This window comes from Malus domestica, chromosome 15, assembly GCF_042453785.1.
Source record: "Malus domestica chromosome 15, GDT2T_hap1".
In the NCBI taxonomy this organism is placed as follows: Eukaryota; Viridiplantae; Streptophyta; class Magnoliopsida; order Rosales; family Rosaceae; genus Malus; species Malus domestica.
The window spans coordinates 49,109,393-49,128,888 of NC_091675.1; the positions used below are offsets into that span (position 1 = coordinate 49,109,393).

Consider the following 19,496-nt stretch of genomic DNA (forward strand, 5'->3'; position numbering starts at 1 on the left):
ATTCATAGGGTATTTGCCTGCAATAGGGTTCCAAATGTCTCAATCTAATACAAGTCTCTTTGTCAAACATGATGGAATAGATGTTATTGTATTGTTATTATATGTGGATGACATAATTCTCACAGGATCCAACAAAGCTAAAGTCCAGGAAGTAATTCAAGAGCTTGGAGATGTATTTGAATTGAATGATATGGGAAGATTATCCTATTTTTTGGAATGACAGATTAAGTATAAAGAGAATGGTGATATTTTCATAAATCAATCTAAGTATGCAAGAGATTTTATAAACAAAGCTGGAATTAATGGTTGCAAACCTACTGCAGCCCTATGTAAGCCTCACACTCGGCTCCTAGCTACTGAAGGTAATGTTTTGGAAGATCCAAGTACCTATAGAAGTCTAGTTGGTGCTCTGCAATACTTAACCTTCACTAGACCAGATTTGTCATTTGCTGTGAATGTGGCTTGTCAATATATGACTAATCCCACTGATATACACTTTGGTTTAGTAAAGATGATCTTAAGGTATGTTCAAGGAACTGTGAAGTGTGATCTTACATATTCTGCATCTCAGGATAGTTCAATAATTGCATTTTCATATTCCGATTGGGTTGCAGATCTAAATACAAGGAGGTCTGTCACTGATTTTGTTGTGTTTATGGGACAAAATTATATATTTTGGCAATCCAAGAAGCAAGCTTCAGTGTCAAGAAGCTCTACAGAGGCAGAATACAAGGCATTAGCACACTGTGCAGCTGATTTAGTGTGGATTCGGTTGTTGTTTAAAAATCTACATCAGTTTATTTCAGAACCACCATTATTGCATTGTGACGATTTGTCTGCATTAGCATTATGTTCTAATCATGTGTTTCATACACAAATTAAACATCTACATACAGACTTCCACTTTGTAAGGGAAAATGTTCAAAGAAAATATCTACAAGTTCAATATGTACCAATTAAGGACCAGACTGCAGATATCTTGACAAAAAGATTACATGGTCCAGCATTTCTCAGACATTGCTACAGTATCAAACTAGGTTACCCTAGCTGAGATCGAGAGGGGATAATGATTGAGGATGTATGATAGCTTAGTATGTACCTACATGCCATGTCAGCTATAGTTTGTTACAAGTTAGTTGAGTTGTTAAGAATTAGTTAGTTTGTTAAGTGAGCTGGAATGAGAGAGAGAGAGAGAGTGTGTGTGTGTGTGTGTGTTGAGTCATCAATTGTAAGAAATGCTATATACAACAACATATGTGTAATAGCTCATTACCGTTACAAAGCAATGAACACAAGAATATTTAGTTTCTTTCTCTTCATTTCATCTTCTTCTTCGACTTCTTTCTACATTTTCTATTTCCTTTCTTCATTAGCATAGCTCAATTCTTCTTCAATTCATAGTTGTTAAGACATGGAACTGTGGATAAGAACTGAAATGGAAATTCAATGACCCAAGTCTTGAGAGATATGGAAAGAAATGAAAAAGGTGGTGGTCATGGAGAAGAGATAAGTGGAGGCGTAGAGCAGCTGGTGGCTGCCTGGGGATCGGTTGAGTGAGGTTAGAGGAAAAAAAGAATTGGAATTGAGAATTACCCAATTAAGGAAAGTTAATGCAAAATGAGACTGGGTGGAGATCTTGAGTAGGAAGAAAGAGAATAGACTTTTTTTTTTTTTTTTTTTTAAATTAAAAAGTGTATCCTTCACATGGGTTAATAAGAAGACTTGCTTAAATTTTTTTTAAATGACTTAGCTTAAAATGATGTTGTTTTGGCCAAGCCTTTAGAAAACAGAATAATTTTCTTCTCATTCGTTAATCATTTGCAGAACCTGCAACCGTCGGCCCGTCGCTGCACTCTTCTCCTCCACCACAAGCCTAAATTTTGGCGATCCCCGGAGGCACTCACACCACTTATTCGGGCTTCTGGGTGGTCTCGGGTCTCTTAATGGATTTGCCCCTAGGTGTGCCATGTCATCTTCTACTTCTTTCATGCGAAGATAAAACTCACAGCTAAAAGACCTACGATGAAACCATGAACCCGTTACTTGTAGGCTGACCTCCTACAGATCTGAGAAGAGGCGGCCCACTTGACTCCTCTATATGCGCATCACGACTTGAGCACCTCGACTTCTCTATATGTTGGCGCATGCGACAACTACTCTTGTCTAAATCCCACAACAACTTTCTCTAGCTGGGATCTAAAGGGAAAATTTCAAACAGCTATGAGATCTCAAGCTTTTCCATTGATATCAAGAAAAAAATTCCATTGATAAGGATTACTAGAATTTTAATTAAAAAATTATGAGCAGATTAAACAAAAATTAAAAAAAAAAAATTTCTTTTTTATTCATTGTTACTATTTTTAGAATTTGAATTAGTTTAGAAAATTATTATTTTTATTCCATATGGCGTTACTTAATTAGACACGTGGGACCATACATGTGCCATGTCAGCACACTAATAGAATATTTAACGAAAATTGACTAGAAGACAACATTGATTTAGGGCACCCATATTCAAGGATTACATTGATCGTTTTATATTTTCAAGAACTATCTAGATGAGATGGGTCAATTCAAGGACCATTTGTGAAATACCACTAAAATTAAAAATAAAAGCAAATCGCAAAAATTAAAACCCTAACCAACTTCTCTTTCTCTCTCTGCTTCTGGTGCTTCAATATTGCAACTTCATCTTCTTATACTCTATGCTTTGCTTCCAACAAGAAGTTAAAACCCTAACCAACTTCTCTTTCTCTCTCTGCTTCTGGTGCTTCAATATTGCAACTTCATCTTCTTATACTCTATGCTTTGCTTCCAACAAGAAGCCCTTCGTTTTCTTAAGCTCTCCTTAGGTTTTGCCTTCTCTCCCCCATCTCTCCTCTCTCTGTCTCTGTCTCTTGTGATAGTGGGTCATACTGATTCGAATTCGACGATTAGATATTGTGTATAGAAGCGTCATTGACACACTTTAACCTGGAATGTTCACCTGCACACCTAGCATGCTAGCCGACACTGGAATGTGACGAAACCATAAAATGATGGTGATGTGGAAAAATATGAGTAAATTAAAACTTTATGTAATTGAAATAAGAGTGCGTATGTGAGCGAGGTTGAACCATTATATAATGCAAAGTGTTAGAGCATAAATACGAGTGAAACATAAAGTAAAGAATATTCCCATCTTAGAAGGATGGATATTAAATTATACAAAAGGATATTAACTTCCTACCTTATTGGAAGTGCGAGTCACCAATTGCCAATTATTCCTCACCTCCACAAGAGCTCAGCCTCTAGGTCCTTAATAGGAGTAAAACATAAAACGTGAGTGGCCAAAAAATAAAGTTGTAAAATCGTGGTTTTTCTTAAAATAGTAATTCCTAGCTGTAAAACTTGTATAGTTTTTAAAATTCATACTACTCATATGTAAGAAACAAAGTACCCAAAAAAGCAGTAATAATCTCAAGGATACAGGTAAAACAATACTAATAATTTCTGCAATGCTCATCAAAATCATGCAAGCACAAAAGTCATGTAGATTGGTGTATAAATACAATATACCAACCAATTTCTTGGATCGACAATAGATTGGTGTATAAAGTAGCTACATAATGGTACAAGCTTAAAAGGTCGATTTCTTGTCGTAACAATATACCCCTTTAAGAAAATTTCTTCCCAAAAATTTCCACAACAAATACACCAAACAAAATTGGAGAATGAGTTCCAAAGTTTCTGGTCGTCATGAAGTAAGTACAATTTTCTATACTGTAATTGAATTGTAGAACAGTAAGTTGTTTCAGACCTCAAGCAAGTCGACCATTACAGTGTTTCAACGTCGTTGAGGTGGCAAGACTCAAGGAAGAAATCTAGAACTAACAGAAGATACAACATTAAACCATAGTTGCAAAAGTCAAGGAACTCTGAGATCTTTGCTCTGTTACCAAACTGGTATCAGAGTAATCATAAGACCAATTTTGAAAACCTAGGTTCTGATACCAATTTGACACACCCTAACCGGAATGTTCAGTTGGACACTTGAATCAAGGCATGCAAAACCATTGTTTTTCTTAAAATAGTAACCCTTATTACAATGCTACGTGTCAAAGCATAAATACGAGTGCATCATAAAGTAAAGAATATTCACATCCTAGAATGATGGATATTTATACCAAAAAATAGAAATTAACTTATTAAATTATCAGAAGTACTGGTTAGCAATTGCCAATTATTCCTCGTCTACATAAGAGCTCAGCCTCTAGGTCTTGGAAGGGCACAAAATAGAAAACGTGAGTGGGTCGAAAAATAGGGTTTTGTGAAACAGTGGTTTTTCTTAAAATAGGAACCTTTGCTGTAAAACCTGTAATGTTTCCAAAATTCATACTACTTGTATATAAGAAAGCAAAGTACCCAAAATTTCATTAGTAATCTCAAGGATACGAGTGCCCACTAATAATAATATCTGCAATGTTCATCAAAATTATGCAAGCAGCATACAAGTCATGTAGAAAGTAGCTACATTAACAAGCTGGGTGTGTAAATTACATTATAGAACTATAATCACATGGAGTTGGCGCTAAGCGCTTACATATGGGTCCTAGTTGCCTAGTGCAATCTAGGAACAAGTTGAACACCTACTCAAGATCCAAAGTGAACGTAATGGTGCATGTAAACATACACGTAAAACTGTTCTTGGCTCGGACAATACAAATAAGGGAAACACCATGCGTACATTTATGATGAGCAAATACTAATCAGTTCTGTTTGCCTTTTCACTTTATATAAGTACTATTCTTTCTGCACACATTTTTACGTACACAATTTTTTTTTAAATCACGGCGCAACGTACAAAATTCTATTTCATTTGTACTTGTAAGAGACTTTTAGGGTTAAAGATTTATAAGGGCTTAAATGTTAAAATGGTCCATGTGTTTTAGTCATTAGGTCAATGTAGTCCCTGTGTTTTCAATTTGGCCAAGTTGGTCCTTGTGTTTATCTTCGTTAGCCAATTAAGGACATTTCCATCTAATTTTGATAAATGTTTTTATAAATTATGATAAACTTATTTATAAAATTATTTATTTGATTTAAAATATTTAAAAATGAAATAAAACTAAAAATTAAAAGAAAAATTATTCTTCTTCCAATTTTTTGACCTCCTCCCTAACATTACCCTCTCTCTTTTCTATGTCAAAACCTTAATCATTTTTCAGATTGGAAGTTTTATCTCTTACATGTGTTATTTCTAATTGATTTGCATTTTTCTGTAAAGAGAAATGGTAATAATATATAATATAATTGTTCTTATGAATTTTAAAAAAAAAGATTGAATGAAATGTCCTTAATTGGCTAGCATAGACAAACATGAGAACTAAATTAGCCAAATAAAAAACACGGGGACTAAATTTGCCATTTGACTATAACACATGATCATTTTGACATTTAAACCATTTATAAATGCCAAAAACTGTGTTTTTTTATTTTAAAATATCCACTTCATTAAAAAAGTAAAGGTACAGTTGTGATAAATGGTATAAAAAAAGAATTTTGAGAGATATTGATTTGACAAAACATTTTCAAACACACAATATATAACAATTGATTAGAAAATTAACCGAACAAAAAGAAAAGACATATGTCAATGCCTAAAATAAAAAAACAGCAAGAATGTTTCTTCTGTCTTTTCCAACATCCTAGACAACAAAATAGAAGAAAACAAATGACATTAGAAACAATTGAATTCTGAATGTGCTACTAGTTGGCTGCCATATAAACACAAAAATTTGTACAAAACCAGCTCCTTGCTCATGGACAAAACAGAGTCTGGAAAAAGAAAAGCAAACCTAGAGATTCAACTTCTTAATATTGAATACAAATAAACCACTAAAAGATGAACCATGAACTTCTCTTTTTCTTAAAGAAAATGCAAACAGGAAGTTCTGAAGCGTCGTTATCCTTCTATTAATCCACTTTGCTCCCTGCAGTGTGTTGTGTATCTGTTTCAAAATTCGTACATTTAACACCTTTATGTTTGGACCGAGTCTCATCTGGGCCGAAAAACATAATCAGGAGGGCCAGCTAGGCCTGCCCTGCTACCAGCCCACCCCCTCATTTGCCTCCCAATTTTCCAACGACGACAATGCCCTCTTCGTTACCCCGCATTCTGCAGAAGCAACAAGGGAACAACAGAAAACGGATAAGCAAAACGGCGGCGCATGGTCACCCACCACCGCCTCTTCACTCTTTCTTCTTTCAAGCCTCTGCCGTCTGCACCCTCTCTTATGTAATACTCCTTCTGTTTGGAAACGAAGGTAGCTCACTCTGCTCTGGCTACTCTCTCTCTCTCTCTAGCTTCATCTCTTCTGCTCTAAATTCATTTCTGTTTATCACAAAAAATCCAACCCAACCCATATCTGCTATATCTGTGTTTATATTCAGTTTCTCTGCCGTATTTCCGTTTAAGCATGGTTTTTTGAGTATTGGGTTGTGGGTTTTATACACAAGTAATAGGTGAAGTTATGGATTTGATGGTACCTGTGAACCAAACCCCTAATGGGTTTTGCTCATTTCACAGAGTTGATAGGGTGAGGACAGGAAAGACTGGTAATTTTGGAGCTAGGGTCTGTGGTAAGGTTGGTCTCACCACTCCCGATTATCGGAGGCTCTTTGTGGGCAGCAGAGCTCGGTTTCTTGTTCTCTCCGATGGCATTCAGTGTGGGATACAGGACGGTTACCAGAAACATAGGCGAAAGCGTGTACTTGCTGTGTCAAAAGTCGAAACTTTTAGTTCCAATGGTAGGCTGCAGAATGTTGAGTATACCCCACATGGGGGTTTGAATGGAATGGACTCTTCCAATGGTTTTGAGGAATTCGAGAGTAATAATCAGCTTCGTAGGCTGGTTAGAAATGGGGAATTAGAAGAGGGGTTTAAGTTTCTAGAGAACATGCTTTATCATGGTGATATGCCGGATATTATTGCGTGTACGAGTTTAATCAGGGGGTTTTGTAAGAGTGGAAAGACAAGGAAGGCGACGCGGATTATGAACATTCTAGAAGAATCTGGGGCTATCCTTGATGTTATAACTTACAATGTCTTGATCAGTGGATACTGCAAGGCTGGTGAGATTGATAATGCTTTGAGGGTTTTGGACCGAATGAGTGTTTCTCCAGATGTTGTTACGTACAATACAATCTTGCGTACTTTATGTGATAGTGGGAAATTGAAGCAAGCGATGGAAGTTCTTGATCGACAGCTGCAAAGGGAGTGTTATCCAGATGTGATTACGTATACCATACTGATTGAAGCAACTTGCAAGGAAAGTGGGGTTGAGCAGGCGATGAAGCTTTTGGATGAGATGAGGAGCAAAGGATGCAAGCCTGATGTGGTCACTTATAATGTTCTTATCAACGGGATATGCAAGGAAGGAAGGTTGGATGAAGCAATCAAATTCTTGAACGACATGCCGTCATCTGATTGCCAACCAAATGTCATTACCCACAATATTGTTTTGCGTAGCATGTGCAGCACTGGCAGGTGGATGGATGCTGAAAAACTACTAGCTGAAATGGTTCACAGAGGCTGTTCTCCTAGTGTTGTTACTTTCAATATTTTGATTAACTTCTTGTGCCGGAAGGGCTTGTTGGGTAGAGCAATTGACATTTTGGAGAAGATGCCTAAGCATGGCTGTACTCCAAATTCCTTGAGTTACAACCCATTGCTTCACGGATTTTGCAAGGAAAAGAAGATGGATAGGGCGATTGAGTATTTGGATATAATGGTTTCTCGGGGCTGTTATCCAGACATTGTGACTTACAATACTTTGCTTACAGCTTTGTGCAAAGATGGAAAGGTTGATAGCGCAGTTGAGATACTTAATCAACTAAGTAGCAAGGGTTGCTCTCCTGTTCTAATCACATACAATACAGTGATTGATGGGCTCTCAAAGGTGGGGAAAACAGAATGTGCCTTAGAACTTTTGCATGAGATGCGCAAAAAGGGTTTAAAGCCTGATGTAATTACTTATTCTTCTGTCGTGGGAGGGCTTAGCAGAGAAGGAAAGGTTGATGAAGCAATTAAGTTTGTCCATGATTTGGAAGATTCGGGCGTCAAGCCCAATGCTATCACTTTTAACTCCATCATGTTGGGTCTTTGCAAGGCTAAGCAAGCTGGTCGTGCAATTGATTTCCTCGCTTATATGGTATCTAAAGGATGTCAACCTACTGAAGCAACATACACCATTCTCATTGAAGGCATAGCTTATGAAGGGTTAGCAAAAGAGGCTTTGGAGTTATTGAATGAACTCTGCTATAGAGGGGTTGTGAAGAAAAGCTCTGCTGAACAGGTGGCAGTCAAGATGTAGATGTAAGCAGTTCAACTTTTACTCTCGGATGGTAGGTCATTGTTTAATTATGCCTTTGGATTTCGTCGGCCTCATTTCCCATGATAATGATTTTCATGGTGTCCAAACATATTAATTCATTCGTTTTCTTTGTCTTGAGGATCGAAATCCAAAATCAATTTTGTTAGATATCCATGTAAGTCCTCAGTTTGTTTGATCTGATTCTTGTGCTTCCGATGAATCCATGCTTGTCCGTCCAGTAGTTTCCACTATCTAAAATATTTATACTTATTCAAGTTTTCCACATTATGCTAACTAGTAATCAATATGATAGTTCTCTGATTAACTACAGAGTTGCTGTTAAAAATTGCGTCATTGCTCCATAATGTTGTGATTTTTTTGTTATATTCTCTCACTCTCGCTTCTTAAAATTATTGTTCGCGATTGTTTTAGCTTGAGATGTTCTATACTGAAGACGAACTATGGTTCTAAGTAGCTTGTACCGTGTCTAATTTATTTCACACATAAAAGTTAAAAGGCGTTGGAGTAGCTCGTATGGAATAAGTTCAGACGTAGAAGTTAAAGGGTCTGTCAACTAGACTACTTGGGTTATCTGGTCGTTGACATCTACCCGAATTGGGGTGGTTCCTCTCTGCACTTATCGTAGGGAATAGGCATGCATCTTCATTGACATATACCTGAACTTGGTGGCTTCTATCTGCACTAGGCCATGTTCTCATAGGGAGTTGGTATGCATCTTCACTGACATCTGATTGGGTGGTCCTGTCTGCACCAGGCCATGTTATCATAGAGGATAATGCATGATCATCACTAGGGTTCTGTTCTTCCCTTGCAACATTGCAGATGCATGATGTGCGCTAATGTCGCGAATACACGATGTGTGAGGGTGTCATTTTATGCTTTCACTTTGTGGTGTAGTTACTACACCAAGTGTCGCCGGTGCGCATCTACAACGTCGCATGGGTGATCCAAATTGTAGTCAACAATAATAAGACTGAATATATCAAACCAAAACGATGGATATAATCAAATAGGTTTCGTATAAGTTTGCCCTGGATCGTGTATTGTTACAAAAAAAAAAAAAAAAAAAAAAAAAAAAAGGAAAAGATTAGGCTGATTGGCTGGCCTGAAAACTGTAAAGGGCTGGTTTAGGACCCTCGTGTGACTCACACATCTTGAAACAATCCAGACCAAGAATGAAATGAGAGGACCAAATGTATGTACATGATAAGAAGATGGCTAACTAGCTTATCCACGGAACTAATTTAAATGGAATTAATAATATCCATAGGATATTCTTTCAATAAACTTCCAAAACTCTTGCATCATTTGGTCGCCATCAAATAATTACACATAATTCACCGCTTTGAACGTTTTTTCTTTTATTTTTCAAAATTTTAAAGTCCTCTATGGTGGTCAATGAGTACTATAGTTTAGTGGTTTTCGTGAGAGGATTTACGTTTGAATCTCATAAATGACGAAAAATCATGAGTCTTCTTAGATTGGCAACTATTATAAGCAGGAGCAAATTTAGACATTATGCGGTTTGATGCTTGGAGCCGTTAGATTGGTGAGATTTAAACAAAATCAATGGTATTTGACAATCCAACGACTTCAAAGAAAGCATGCATGAGCATCGAAGCTTTGACTCTTTTTATTGGTAAGTATTTAAATAAAATTATGGACTCATTATATTGGTTATTTTGTAAATAAAAATTATGAGATTTGCCGGGATTACTCCAAGCATCAATGCTTGTGCATGCCAACTTTGAGATTTATAAGAGAATCTCTGAAATATTTAGCATAATAAGCATTTAGGAATCAATTCTTGAAACCATTATTGGTAAAATTTAATGAAAACAAGGGTCATTGGTTAAAATGATGAAAAAAATTAAACATTGATTGTCAAATTGATCGATTCTATTACATGTCACCTCTATAGACCCATCATTCTTCTGAGATTAGTTAGTTCAACACTTAAGAGTCAGTAGAACAATCAATTTTCTATTCACAAACTTGACCACCTATCGACTTCAAATATCGTTGGTTACGAATGTTTAATTTTGAGAAATGACTTTTCCACACCATTTTCTACTTCTGCACATCCCTATTTATTTATGATTCTTGATTTTCTATTTCTCCTTTGATTGCTTCAATCAAAAGCTATAAATAAATGGATGTGTGTAGGAGAAGAAAAATGATGTAAGCAATTTTTTATTTTTTATTTTTTTATTTTTTATGATTAGGGATAACTAAATAAATAGAACTCTCATGCTTCAAGATAATTTTTGTTTTTCTATCTACTTTCCGCAAGACAAATTGCTTCTTGCTTGTTTGGTTGAAGCATATGAATCACAGGCCCACATTGCCAAACCGTCACCGTGCCAACAGAGACTGTATGTGCCAGAACAAATTCTGATAGTCGGTGCCAGATTTCCCACGTCCCACCACTTTTATTTCCTCTTCAATATTTAATTTTTGCTACCACTTTCTTTTTCCCTTGAAAACGCAAAGACCTCATTCCATTTGATCTCTCACCATCTTCTCTACCTACCACACAATAACAATCCTTAAAATATAAGAGAGAGAGAGAGAAAGAGATGTTGGAAGCTTTTACCACTTAAAATTATTGAATTTTTGCTACCACTTTCTTTTTCCCTTGAAAACGCAAAGACCTCATTCCATTTGATCTCTCACCATCTTCTCTACCTACCACACAATAACAATCCTTAAAATATAAGAGAGAGAGAGAGAAAGAGATGTTGGAAGCTTTTACCACTTAAAATTAAGCAGCTGGGAAATTGCACGTACTGCAAAAGCCCCAAGTCATGGAGAATATTCCATCTCCTAGAGACAAAAACGAAGGTGTATTTTCTTGCTGGGGACGTCTAACGTTGAAGCTTCCATGTATAAGAGGATTAAGACGACATACAACCACAAGGCAGAGAAGTGTTGGAAATCCCGGTGGAGGTTTCCGGTACGATCCTTTGAGCTATGCACAGAACTTCGATGAAGGTTGGGACGAAATGAATGATGAGGACTCTACTAAACGTGGTTTCTCGGCCAGATATGCTGCCCCTTCATTGAAATCACATGGAGATAAGTAGCAAACTTTGTGCTATCCTAGCAGAGGCAATAGCTGGTTGATTTTGTATTCACTCTTAGTTACGAACTTCTTTCGCTTGGGGGAAGTGAAGGAGTTTGATTTCTTCATGTTCATCTGTTGTGACTAAATATATCATGAATGCAATTTTCTTTTAATACAAACTTTAGAAAAGGAAATACAATTAGAAGTTTGTCCCCTTGAAATTAATGTGGACATTTTGTGCTTGGTGTATCAATATACTTAAATGAGAGATGCTGCCCTTGAATGCATATGTGATGATTTCTTGTAATCTCCATTGTCTGTTTCAGTGTTATTGATTGCTATGCTTTCTTAAAAAAATCCTTCTGTTGTGCTTTAAGGTTAAATAGTTGTAAAAGTAAAGTAATTGCACATTTGATAAATTGTATTTAAAAAAAAAATACGAGTATGAAAAAATAGTGTAAATTCTTATGATAAATTTTAATGAAAAAGTTCTATAGCTGTGTATAATAAAAAAATGGACAAGATGGTGCAGGTGGGGGCAATGACGACGACGGTGGCAACAACAGTGGTGGAGCATATAGTGGTGGTGTGAATACTGGGGTGTGGTGGTTGCGGTTGTGGTGGCAACGACAATGGCGGTTGTGGTGGATGTGGCAACAAGAGTGGTGGTGATTGTGGTGGTAGTGTTAGGTAGTGGTAGGCGGTGGCGGTGTCTTTGTCCTTCAAGGGTGAAAAATGTGTGTATAGAACAATGACATTTTAAAAAGGGATCCTTTAGTTTAGTTTAATTACCAATTACGAGAAAAAAAAACTAGCTAAAATATCACATTTTTAGTTTAGATACTAATGGAAAGGTCAACCAAAACAAATAACACTCCACTTATTGTTGAATATACCCCCATATTTACTTTTTCAATTCAAATTTGTTTGACTACATCCCATATACTTTTCCATAATACCCTCACACCTCACACTTCACACTCTTGACATAGATACGCCATTCATTTTCTAAATACACCCCACACTCTTCACTTCTTAAGTTCAAATAAATATTTTATGTTTTTATTTTTAACACCCCACACACTTTACATCTTCAAATTATAAGGTGGTTTCTATGTTGTTTCTTCTCCCTTTCAAAGAATGAAGATTGAGATTTGAGAATCTATCATTGACTGAATTTTTTTTTGAAAATCCATCAAATTACCTTTTTGCTTCACACACAATTGTGTTTGACACTTTGATCGATACAAAACCTCGTAACTCTCTCAACTCTTCATGCTTCAAACCATATGGTAGACAAAAACACTGACCCTTCTCAAAGGAGGTCTGTATTTGAGTGTGCTGCAACTCTAACAATGAGTGAATATAATTTCACAAAGTTTCAAAACTAAGCTGGCTAGAGCAAATCATCAGTCAAAGCCTTGAACGTGCACTTTCCGCCCTATTCATTAGTACAAGTTAGTAGACAAAATAAAAGTGGGGCTATATATTAAGTAAAACAAGGATAGAAACTTACTTGTTACTTACCAAAATACATACAAGTGTCAGTACATGCAACCACAAACTTTTGTACTCTTACAGCCATGTAGTTTTCAAATAGTCAATATCTTCATCAAACGAACTAAATTTAAATTCAAGGGCATACCAATTATTTAAGGACTCCTCTTATGTTGATGAATTCACCAAGGTTGCCAATCTTTAAAAAACATATTCCAAACCTCCACTAATGTGAAGTGTTTCTTGCTATTGGATGCAATTGCTTAATTTAGGTGCCACCAACATAATAAATGTCGAGTACTAGAGAAAACATTACAAATGATATTCATAAGTGCTAAGTTTCAATCATTCATTAGAGTCTTCAATCTTGTCAATGTCCGTGTGTAATTGTCTTCTTTCTCATGGTCAATGAAAGCAAATGCAACAAAAAAAATGTAATATTAGTTGACGTTATCTCTACAATCTCTGGGAGTGGAAAACAATATCTCTGATCACCTAGCTCTCTTTTTTGTTCGATGATAGTGCCTTGCATTGTATATTGTCCTCATTGTTGTTACATTAAGTGGATCATTTTTCTTTCTAGTGTTCAAAATAACTTTGAGTTTCACTAAACTTGTAGACATGTTAACTAGAAGATCAATTTCTCTTTACTTAATCGTTCGACAAAAGTCGAAATACTCTAATTAAATGAGTATGGCTATGCACCCCACACCCAACCTCCAATTTTCATTCATCTCCTTCTCCAATAATGGATCCCTTCAATAGGAATGGGCATCTGCACTTTTTGATACCAGTATTCCTAGGTTCTTTTTCCTACTTATTATTTGCATCAGACTTTTAGTCATCCGTATCAGACTTCTCCAATACGAGTCGATACTCTCCATGTCTTTCACAAGCAAATGCTATTTGAGATCTCTTCTTCCTTCAGTCAACCTCTCCCGCATCAGACCTCTTGATGACAATTACTATGTTATCCTTTTTTCCTTGTGTGGGAGTCCAATCAAGAAAATCATTTTTACTTTTGAACACTTGTACATACAACAAATAAAGTTTGGCCATTTATAAGGTTTTTAACAATATACTAAAAATAATTACCTCATCAATTGTAAATGCGCTTTTGTAGTCAACCACACTCTTCGTTGCAATATTAGTGTCCCCTGTAGAGGCATCAACTTGTATGCGATCATGTTTAAGTACAAAATTTTGTATCAAACGCCCCGTTTATAGTAGGGGTTTACTAAAATAGTTTTCAAGACTCAACATGTGAAGCCAATCAGATATGTTAATTGGACAAAGATATATTTTTTTCAATCAACATTTGTAGTTTCATTAGTTAGAGTTTTGTTCTATAATGGAGGGTGATAGTGGTTTTGAGACTTGAAGAAGATAAATAATCTTGAGATATACACGTTAAAAGTGATTTAGAATTTTTTTGTAAATTTTATGATGTCGAAATTGTCATTGCATTTTAGAGTATATAAGTCATTTAATATTAGAATTTAGTATGGGGTGTATTTAACATTATATAGGTGCTCACTAAAAGGCCTTCTATATACTAATATAATTAAAAAGATTAATTCTTACTTGTTACCCTCAAGTATTGTGATATTTGCACTTTGCTATCCTTAGTTTTTTTTCGTCTCAATTTCATACCTAAAGTTACAATTTGTGCTTAAATACATACTTCTGTTAGTCTAGCCTTTAAGTCACTCTTAACTAATGACGTGACAAGCGTTTCACCCACTAAAAAGTTTAAAATCATAAAAGAAAGTTTGGGCAATAAAAAATATCGTAAATCTACAAAATTAAATTTTAAAAGAAAAGACACTACAAATTGAAAAATCTTTACCTGCATTTTTTTACTATCACTACAATCCCACTCTCCTCCTCCTTTGTCTCTTCTAGGGAGTAGACACATTATTTGTTATCGGTGCTCAATTCAATAATATCTCCGAATTGCCTAGTCTGTATTGTCCGGAATGTGAGATCTAGAGATGATCTCAATATCCACTTTATGCAAGAGAGATGATGATCAACATGGCAGATGCCTATTAAATACTAACCTGGGAGGCAATGGCACAAACAAGGCCATGACCATGCCGTTTATGTACAAAGGGAATAGGCGTTCACTGGTAGGCAATGGCACAAACAAGAAGCAAGAAGAATTTCAAAAATTCTTGAGCTTTTTAAGGCATGTTTGGTAATCAACTTGAATTCAATTTTTTATTTTTTTTTAAATTCAAATACATTTTCAAGTCAAGAACCTTTGTTTGGTAGGACAATTTTCAAAAAAGTAAACTCAAAACTAACTTGAAAAATAAATTATACATTAACAAAAAAAAAGTCAGTTTTAGAGTTTTCAAACTTAACCTGCTCTCCACTCTCTCTCTTTTTCCGCACCTTTTCTCTCTTCTCTCTCTACTTTCTCTTATCACTTCTCTTTTCTCTCTCTTCTCTTCTGATCTCTTCTCTCTCTCCTCGCTCTCTACTGTTATGCCAAATCCTCTCTTTCTCTCCTCTCTTCTCTTACCTTCGCCTATGGTAATCCGATCTAGAATACCCACGTAGCCCCGGTCTCTCTCAAAGGACTTTCCGGTCATTCTAACCACCCTGAGTGCCATGTAGCCTAGGGATTCGTGGTCCCAAAATAACATTCAAGGATGAAGTTGATTATGGATTTTCAAAATTGAAGACAAATACATCATAATTGTCATTGGGAGGAATATATTCCAAATTTGTAATGGAAAAGAATCAAGGCTCATGAGGCAATCAAAAGGCATTCATTGAGAATGAATGCTCTCAACTAGTATGAATAGGACCCTCTTGGTCGTTGTTAGAGTTCCCCGATCAATAAATTTGCTTATATTTTTAATTTCTCTGCACCCTGCGTGTACTTTTACCCTATTTTTCTATTCAAAATGAAGCCCTACTTAGTTTTCTATTTCAAATTAGTTTTCAATTCCCGCAAATTATTTTCTAGCACCTAGCGTAATTTAATTTTCTTAAAAATTATTTGGGAAATTTTATTTGAACCCCTATAACTTATTTCTATACCCAACTTACTCTCTACATCCATATCATTTTTAATTAAACTATAAGTATCTCTTTAAACCCAAATTTACTACCTAAACTACCATCGCAAACCCAATTCAATATGCAAATTTATCTTTACACCCATTATTTTTACATTAGAAGCTACCTGAATTAGTCTCATGAAGATCCATGTTAATTAAATCTATTAATCTAATTAAACACAGTGCCATGAGACTATAAGAGTTAAACTAAATTAACTAAACCCTAACTAGCTTAACAAATGCAAGCATATTTTGCAGGTCGGCTTGTAGTACTGGGAATAATACCGAATTATCGGACCGACACACTTGATTCCCCTTGAGCCACCCTTTTGTCAAAGAAACCCTACTCTTACAATAAGTAGGGTTTCGATCTCATATATAAGAGGTAGCAGTACTAGTGAAAGCATATGCCAACTCTCTTCTCCTCCTGCTCCACCTTTTCTTGTGGTTGACCTTGATAAGTTGTTGCTTGCTGTTTTGGCAGCAGTAGTAGAAGTAGGTTTCCTACAGGTGACGAGTAGTGTTGGAGATATGGTCGTGGTGGGGTTAGTGGGTGGTGGTGGTGGTAGTCATGATAATGATAAAAAAGTTGGAGGATCCATAGCTTCAAAATCACATTCATACATTAAAAAAAATCGGTTTTTATTTCTATGAATGTGTCTTAAGATTTTTTCCACAATAGAATGTCAAAGAAAGATTAGTGATGATTAGTGTTTGATTATTTTGGGGGTGGGAGGGGGCTTATTGATAAATTTTACTTTTATAATTAATTTCATCTTGTACATGATGGTAGTTACGCAATAGGATAATAAAAACATTTCATATTTAAAGTTTAAGTTGGGTGTAGAGAGAGGTTAAATGGGTTTAAATAAAACTTCTCAAATTATTTTTGCCCACTTACTAATTTTTATTTTATCGCAATTTACTTTATCACATTTTATTTTATCGCCATGAGTAATGTAACTTATTTACTTATCAATTTGATCAATTCGACAAGGTCATTTGGTCTGATGAGATTCGCCTACTCATGCATTACCTCTCACCATATCAATCACCAAATTTGCTTCCACCTATCCATTCATTCATCATGTACACACGGACAACACCCACTCAATGTCCATCTAACGCATATTCAAAAGTCTTTGCGCCCGATGCATTGAAGAACCTACGACTGAGATGGTTCCTTCCCCGGTCAATAATCGCATTGAAAGAAGTCAAATCAAAGCACAACCAAGATCACAAACTTATCTTTAATCGCTTGATCTTAGGCCTCGAATTGGCACGCCCGCACAAATCAAGAAGGACCAAGACATCCCAAAATCTTCAGCTTGTGGTCGAGAACAATTGTGAGACCAACACCAACTAATTCTTTAAGAAGAAATGATCGAGTACTAAAGTTTCTTTCCAAACTCAATACAAAGAATAAATAAATAAGGCGATATAGGGTGGCCTTGTCTAAATCCTTTAGAAGGTTTTATTACATAATTAAAATAGAATACGATACGGAAGAAACACAATGCATAATCTAGTTAATCCATTTATCATCAAAACCATATTTTTTTTAAAGATTAATATAGATAGTCCCAATTAATTCTATCATAAAGGTTTTTCCACATCTAATTTTATAGTCAAGCTATTTGTTATTTAAAAAATTCTTTGGAAATGTACAAAGAAGCTTACATTACATAATCTATTAGCAACTAAACTAGCTTGATATTGCGAAATACAGGTATTTAAGACAGGACAGAGACGATTAACAAGTAATTTAGAAATAATTTTATGTCACATTATGTAAGCTAATGGGTCGATACTAATGAAAAGTTTCAGCAGGATTATTCTTAGGAATTAAGGTAATATAAGTATGGTTTAGTATTTCAACAGAGCCTCCATCATAAAAAGCATTGACCATGTTGTGGTAGCGAAATTCGCCATCTTTAGCTTTGACGAAATTGTATCTACAAGACAAATAAGCACTTTGATCAAGGCCAAAACCTCACACACCCATGAGGTGGGGGGTGTTGGCCAATACATTTCCGATGGCTAAGTCAAATTCTTTGAAAAGAGAGAGAGTGTAGTGCATAGCAAAAGCTTACTAGAGATTGGTGGAGACGAGGTATTTATAAGAGCTAGGCCGGCCACATGTGTCGGCAGTCGATTGGCCAAGATGAGTCATGCGTAGGATGGATGAGCAAAGAATTATCTCAAAGATATTATTTAATAAATAATATCTTGGAATTATATTTGAAATTAGGGCTGGGCACAGGCCGAGCTGGGCCCAAAATGAGAGGAATCGAACCGGACCGGTTTGAAAATAAAACGGGGTGGGGCGGATCGGGTAATAGAAATTTGAAAAATGGATACAGATCCTAACTCAGCCTATTTGAAACGGGCCGGTTCCTACGGGTCCACGGGTCTATTTTTTTTTCCTTTAGATGGGTTTCATATGTATAAAGTAATCTCTCTTAAAAAAATAATAATCTAACATTCATGATGATTAAAAAAAAGAAAAGATCTAGAGAGAGGGGTTGTTAATTTAGGTGGAGATGTAGTACTGTAGTACAATAAACTTAGTATTGATTGGTGTACTACTATGGTATTGATCAAAATTTGATTAAACCCAGAAAGCATTTGGCATAAAACAATTCACAAAAAACCCAGAAAGCGTTGCTTTGGACCAATTAGCCGTGGAGATGTCCCATAGAAAGTATTTTGCATAAAATCCATAAAGAGTTTTGCATCTAAAAAAATCCCGTAGAGAAGCAATTCCCACTCAAGCAGAGAAGCAAACCCAAATTCCAGTTGAGTTGAGAGGCGCTGAGGGAAGGAGTTAACGATGAACCACCGACGAGCAATTCCCATTCACGACGACGACGAAGGGCGGATGGTGTGTGAATTATGGAGAGAGAGATCGAGAAACTGAGAGAGACCCGTGTGAATTGTGATTTGTGATATGTGTGGAAAATGGGCATGGACGGTGGAGATTTACTCAATAAAAAGTTGGAGTGTTGATACGGTCTGGGCTGAGAGCCCGTGTCCTCAAATATTTTGACCTGCCCCACCCCGCTATTTACATTGACCCCCCCCCCCCCCCCCGCGCCCTTAACCCGCCCGTAACCTCTTAGACCTGCCTCAACCAGCAAGTCCATGACCTGTTTGCCCACCCCTATTTGAAATATCCTTAGTTGGATATGGTTGTGTTAATTGAGTTGTTCTTCAATTAGTAGAGTATTAAAAATAAGATTTAGTAATTGATCATATCTTTAATACTTTTGACTTTTCTCTTTGCCATGGGCAGGAGAGTTTGTAGTCGTAATTAGCAGCTCATGTCTTCTCGAGGGTTGAACTGCACGTAGAGTGGATGTGGGTCTCGCCAATTTAATTAGGGTATTCTCGTCAATTATGTAAAAATCCATGTGTCGACTCTAAAATTTTCTGTATTATTTTTCACTCCACACATGTCATAAATGTTACCCTTAATTTGAT

General features: G+C 36.1%; 1 protein-coding gene and 1 long non-coding RNA gene across 2 annotated transcripts; both read left to right on the forward strand.

Annotated features, from left to right (window-relative positions):
• Window positions 1–6,006: 6,006 nt before the first annotated feature.
• On the forward strand, window positions 6,007–8,574 carry LOC103402021 (pentatricopeptide repeat-containing protein At1g09900). Its single transcript, XM_017323360.3, has 2 exons — window positions 6,007–6,305; window positions 6,569–8,574. Exons 1-2 carry the CDS (start codon window positions 6,022–6,024, stop codon window positions 8,352–8,354), a joined length of 2,070 nt encoding a protein of 689 aa, XP_017178849.3. The 5' UTR covers window positions 6,007–6,021; the 3' UTR covers window positions 8,355–8,574.
• Window positions 8,575–10,551: 1,977 nt separating this feature from the next.
• LOC139192042 (uncharacterized) lies at window positions 10,552–11,729 on the forward strand. Its single transcript, XR_011575824.1, has 2 exons — window positions 10,552–10,956; window positions 11,104–11,729. It is a non-coding gene; the product is annotated as an uncharacterized lncRNA (long non-coding RNA).
• Window positions 11,730–19,496: the final 7,767 nt, after the last annotated feature.

What these genes read in the sequence shown, in the direction of transcription:
- LOC103402021 (XM_017323360.3), top strand. Translation starts at nt 6,022, where the DNA reads ATGTTTGGACCGAGTCTCATCTGGGCCGAAAAACATAATCAGGAGGGC. An exon ending in CCTTCTGTTTGGAAACGAAG is followed by an intron (nt 6,306 to 6,568) that starts GTAGCTCACTCT and finishes CTCATTTCACAG; the next exon opens with AGTTGATAGGGTGAGGACAG.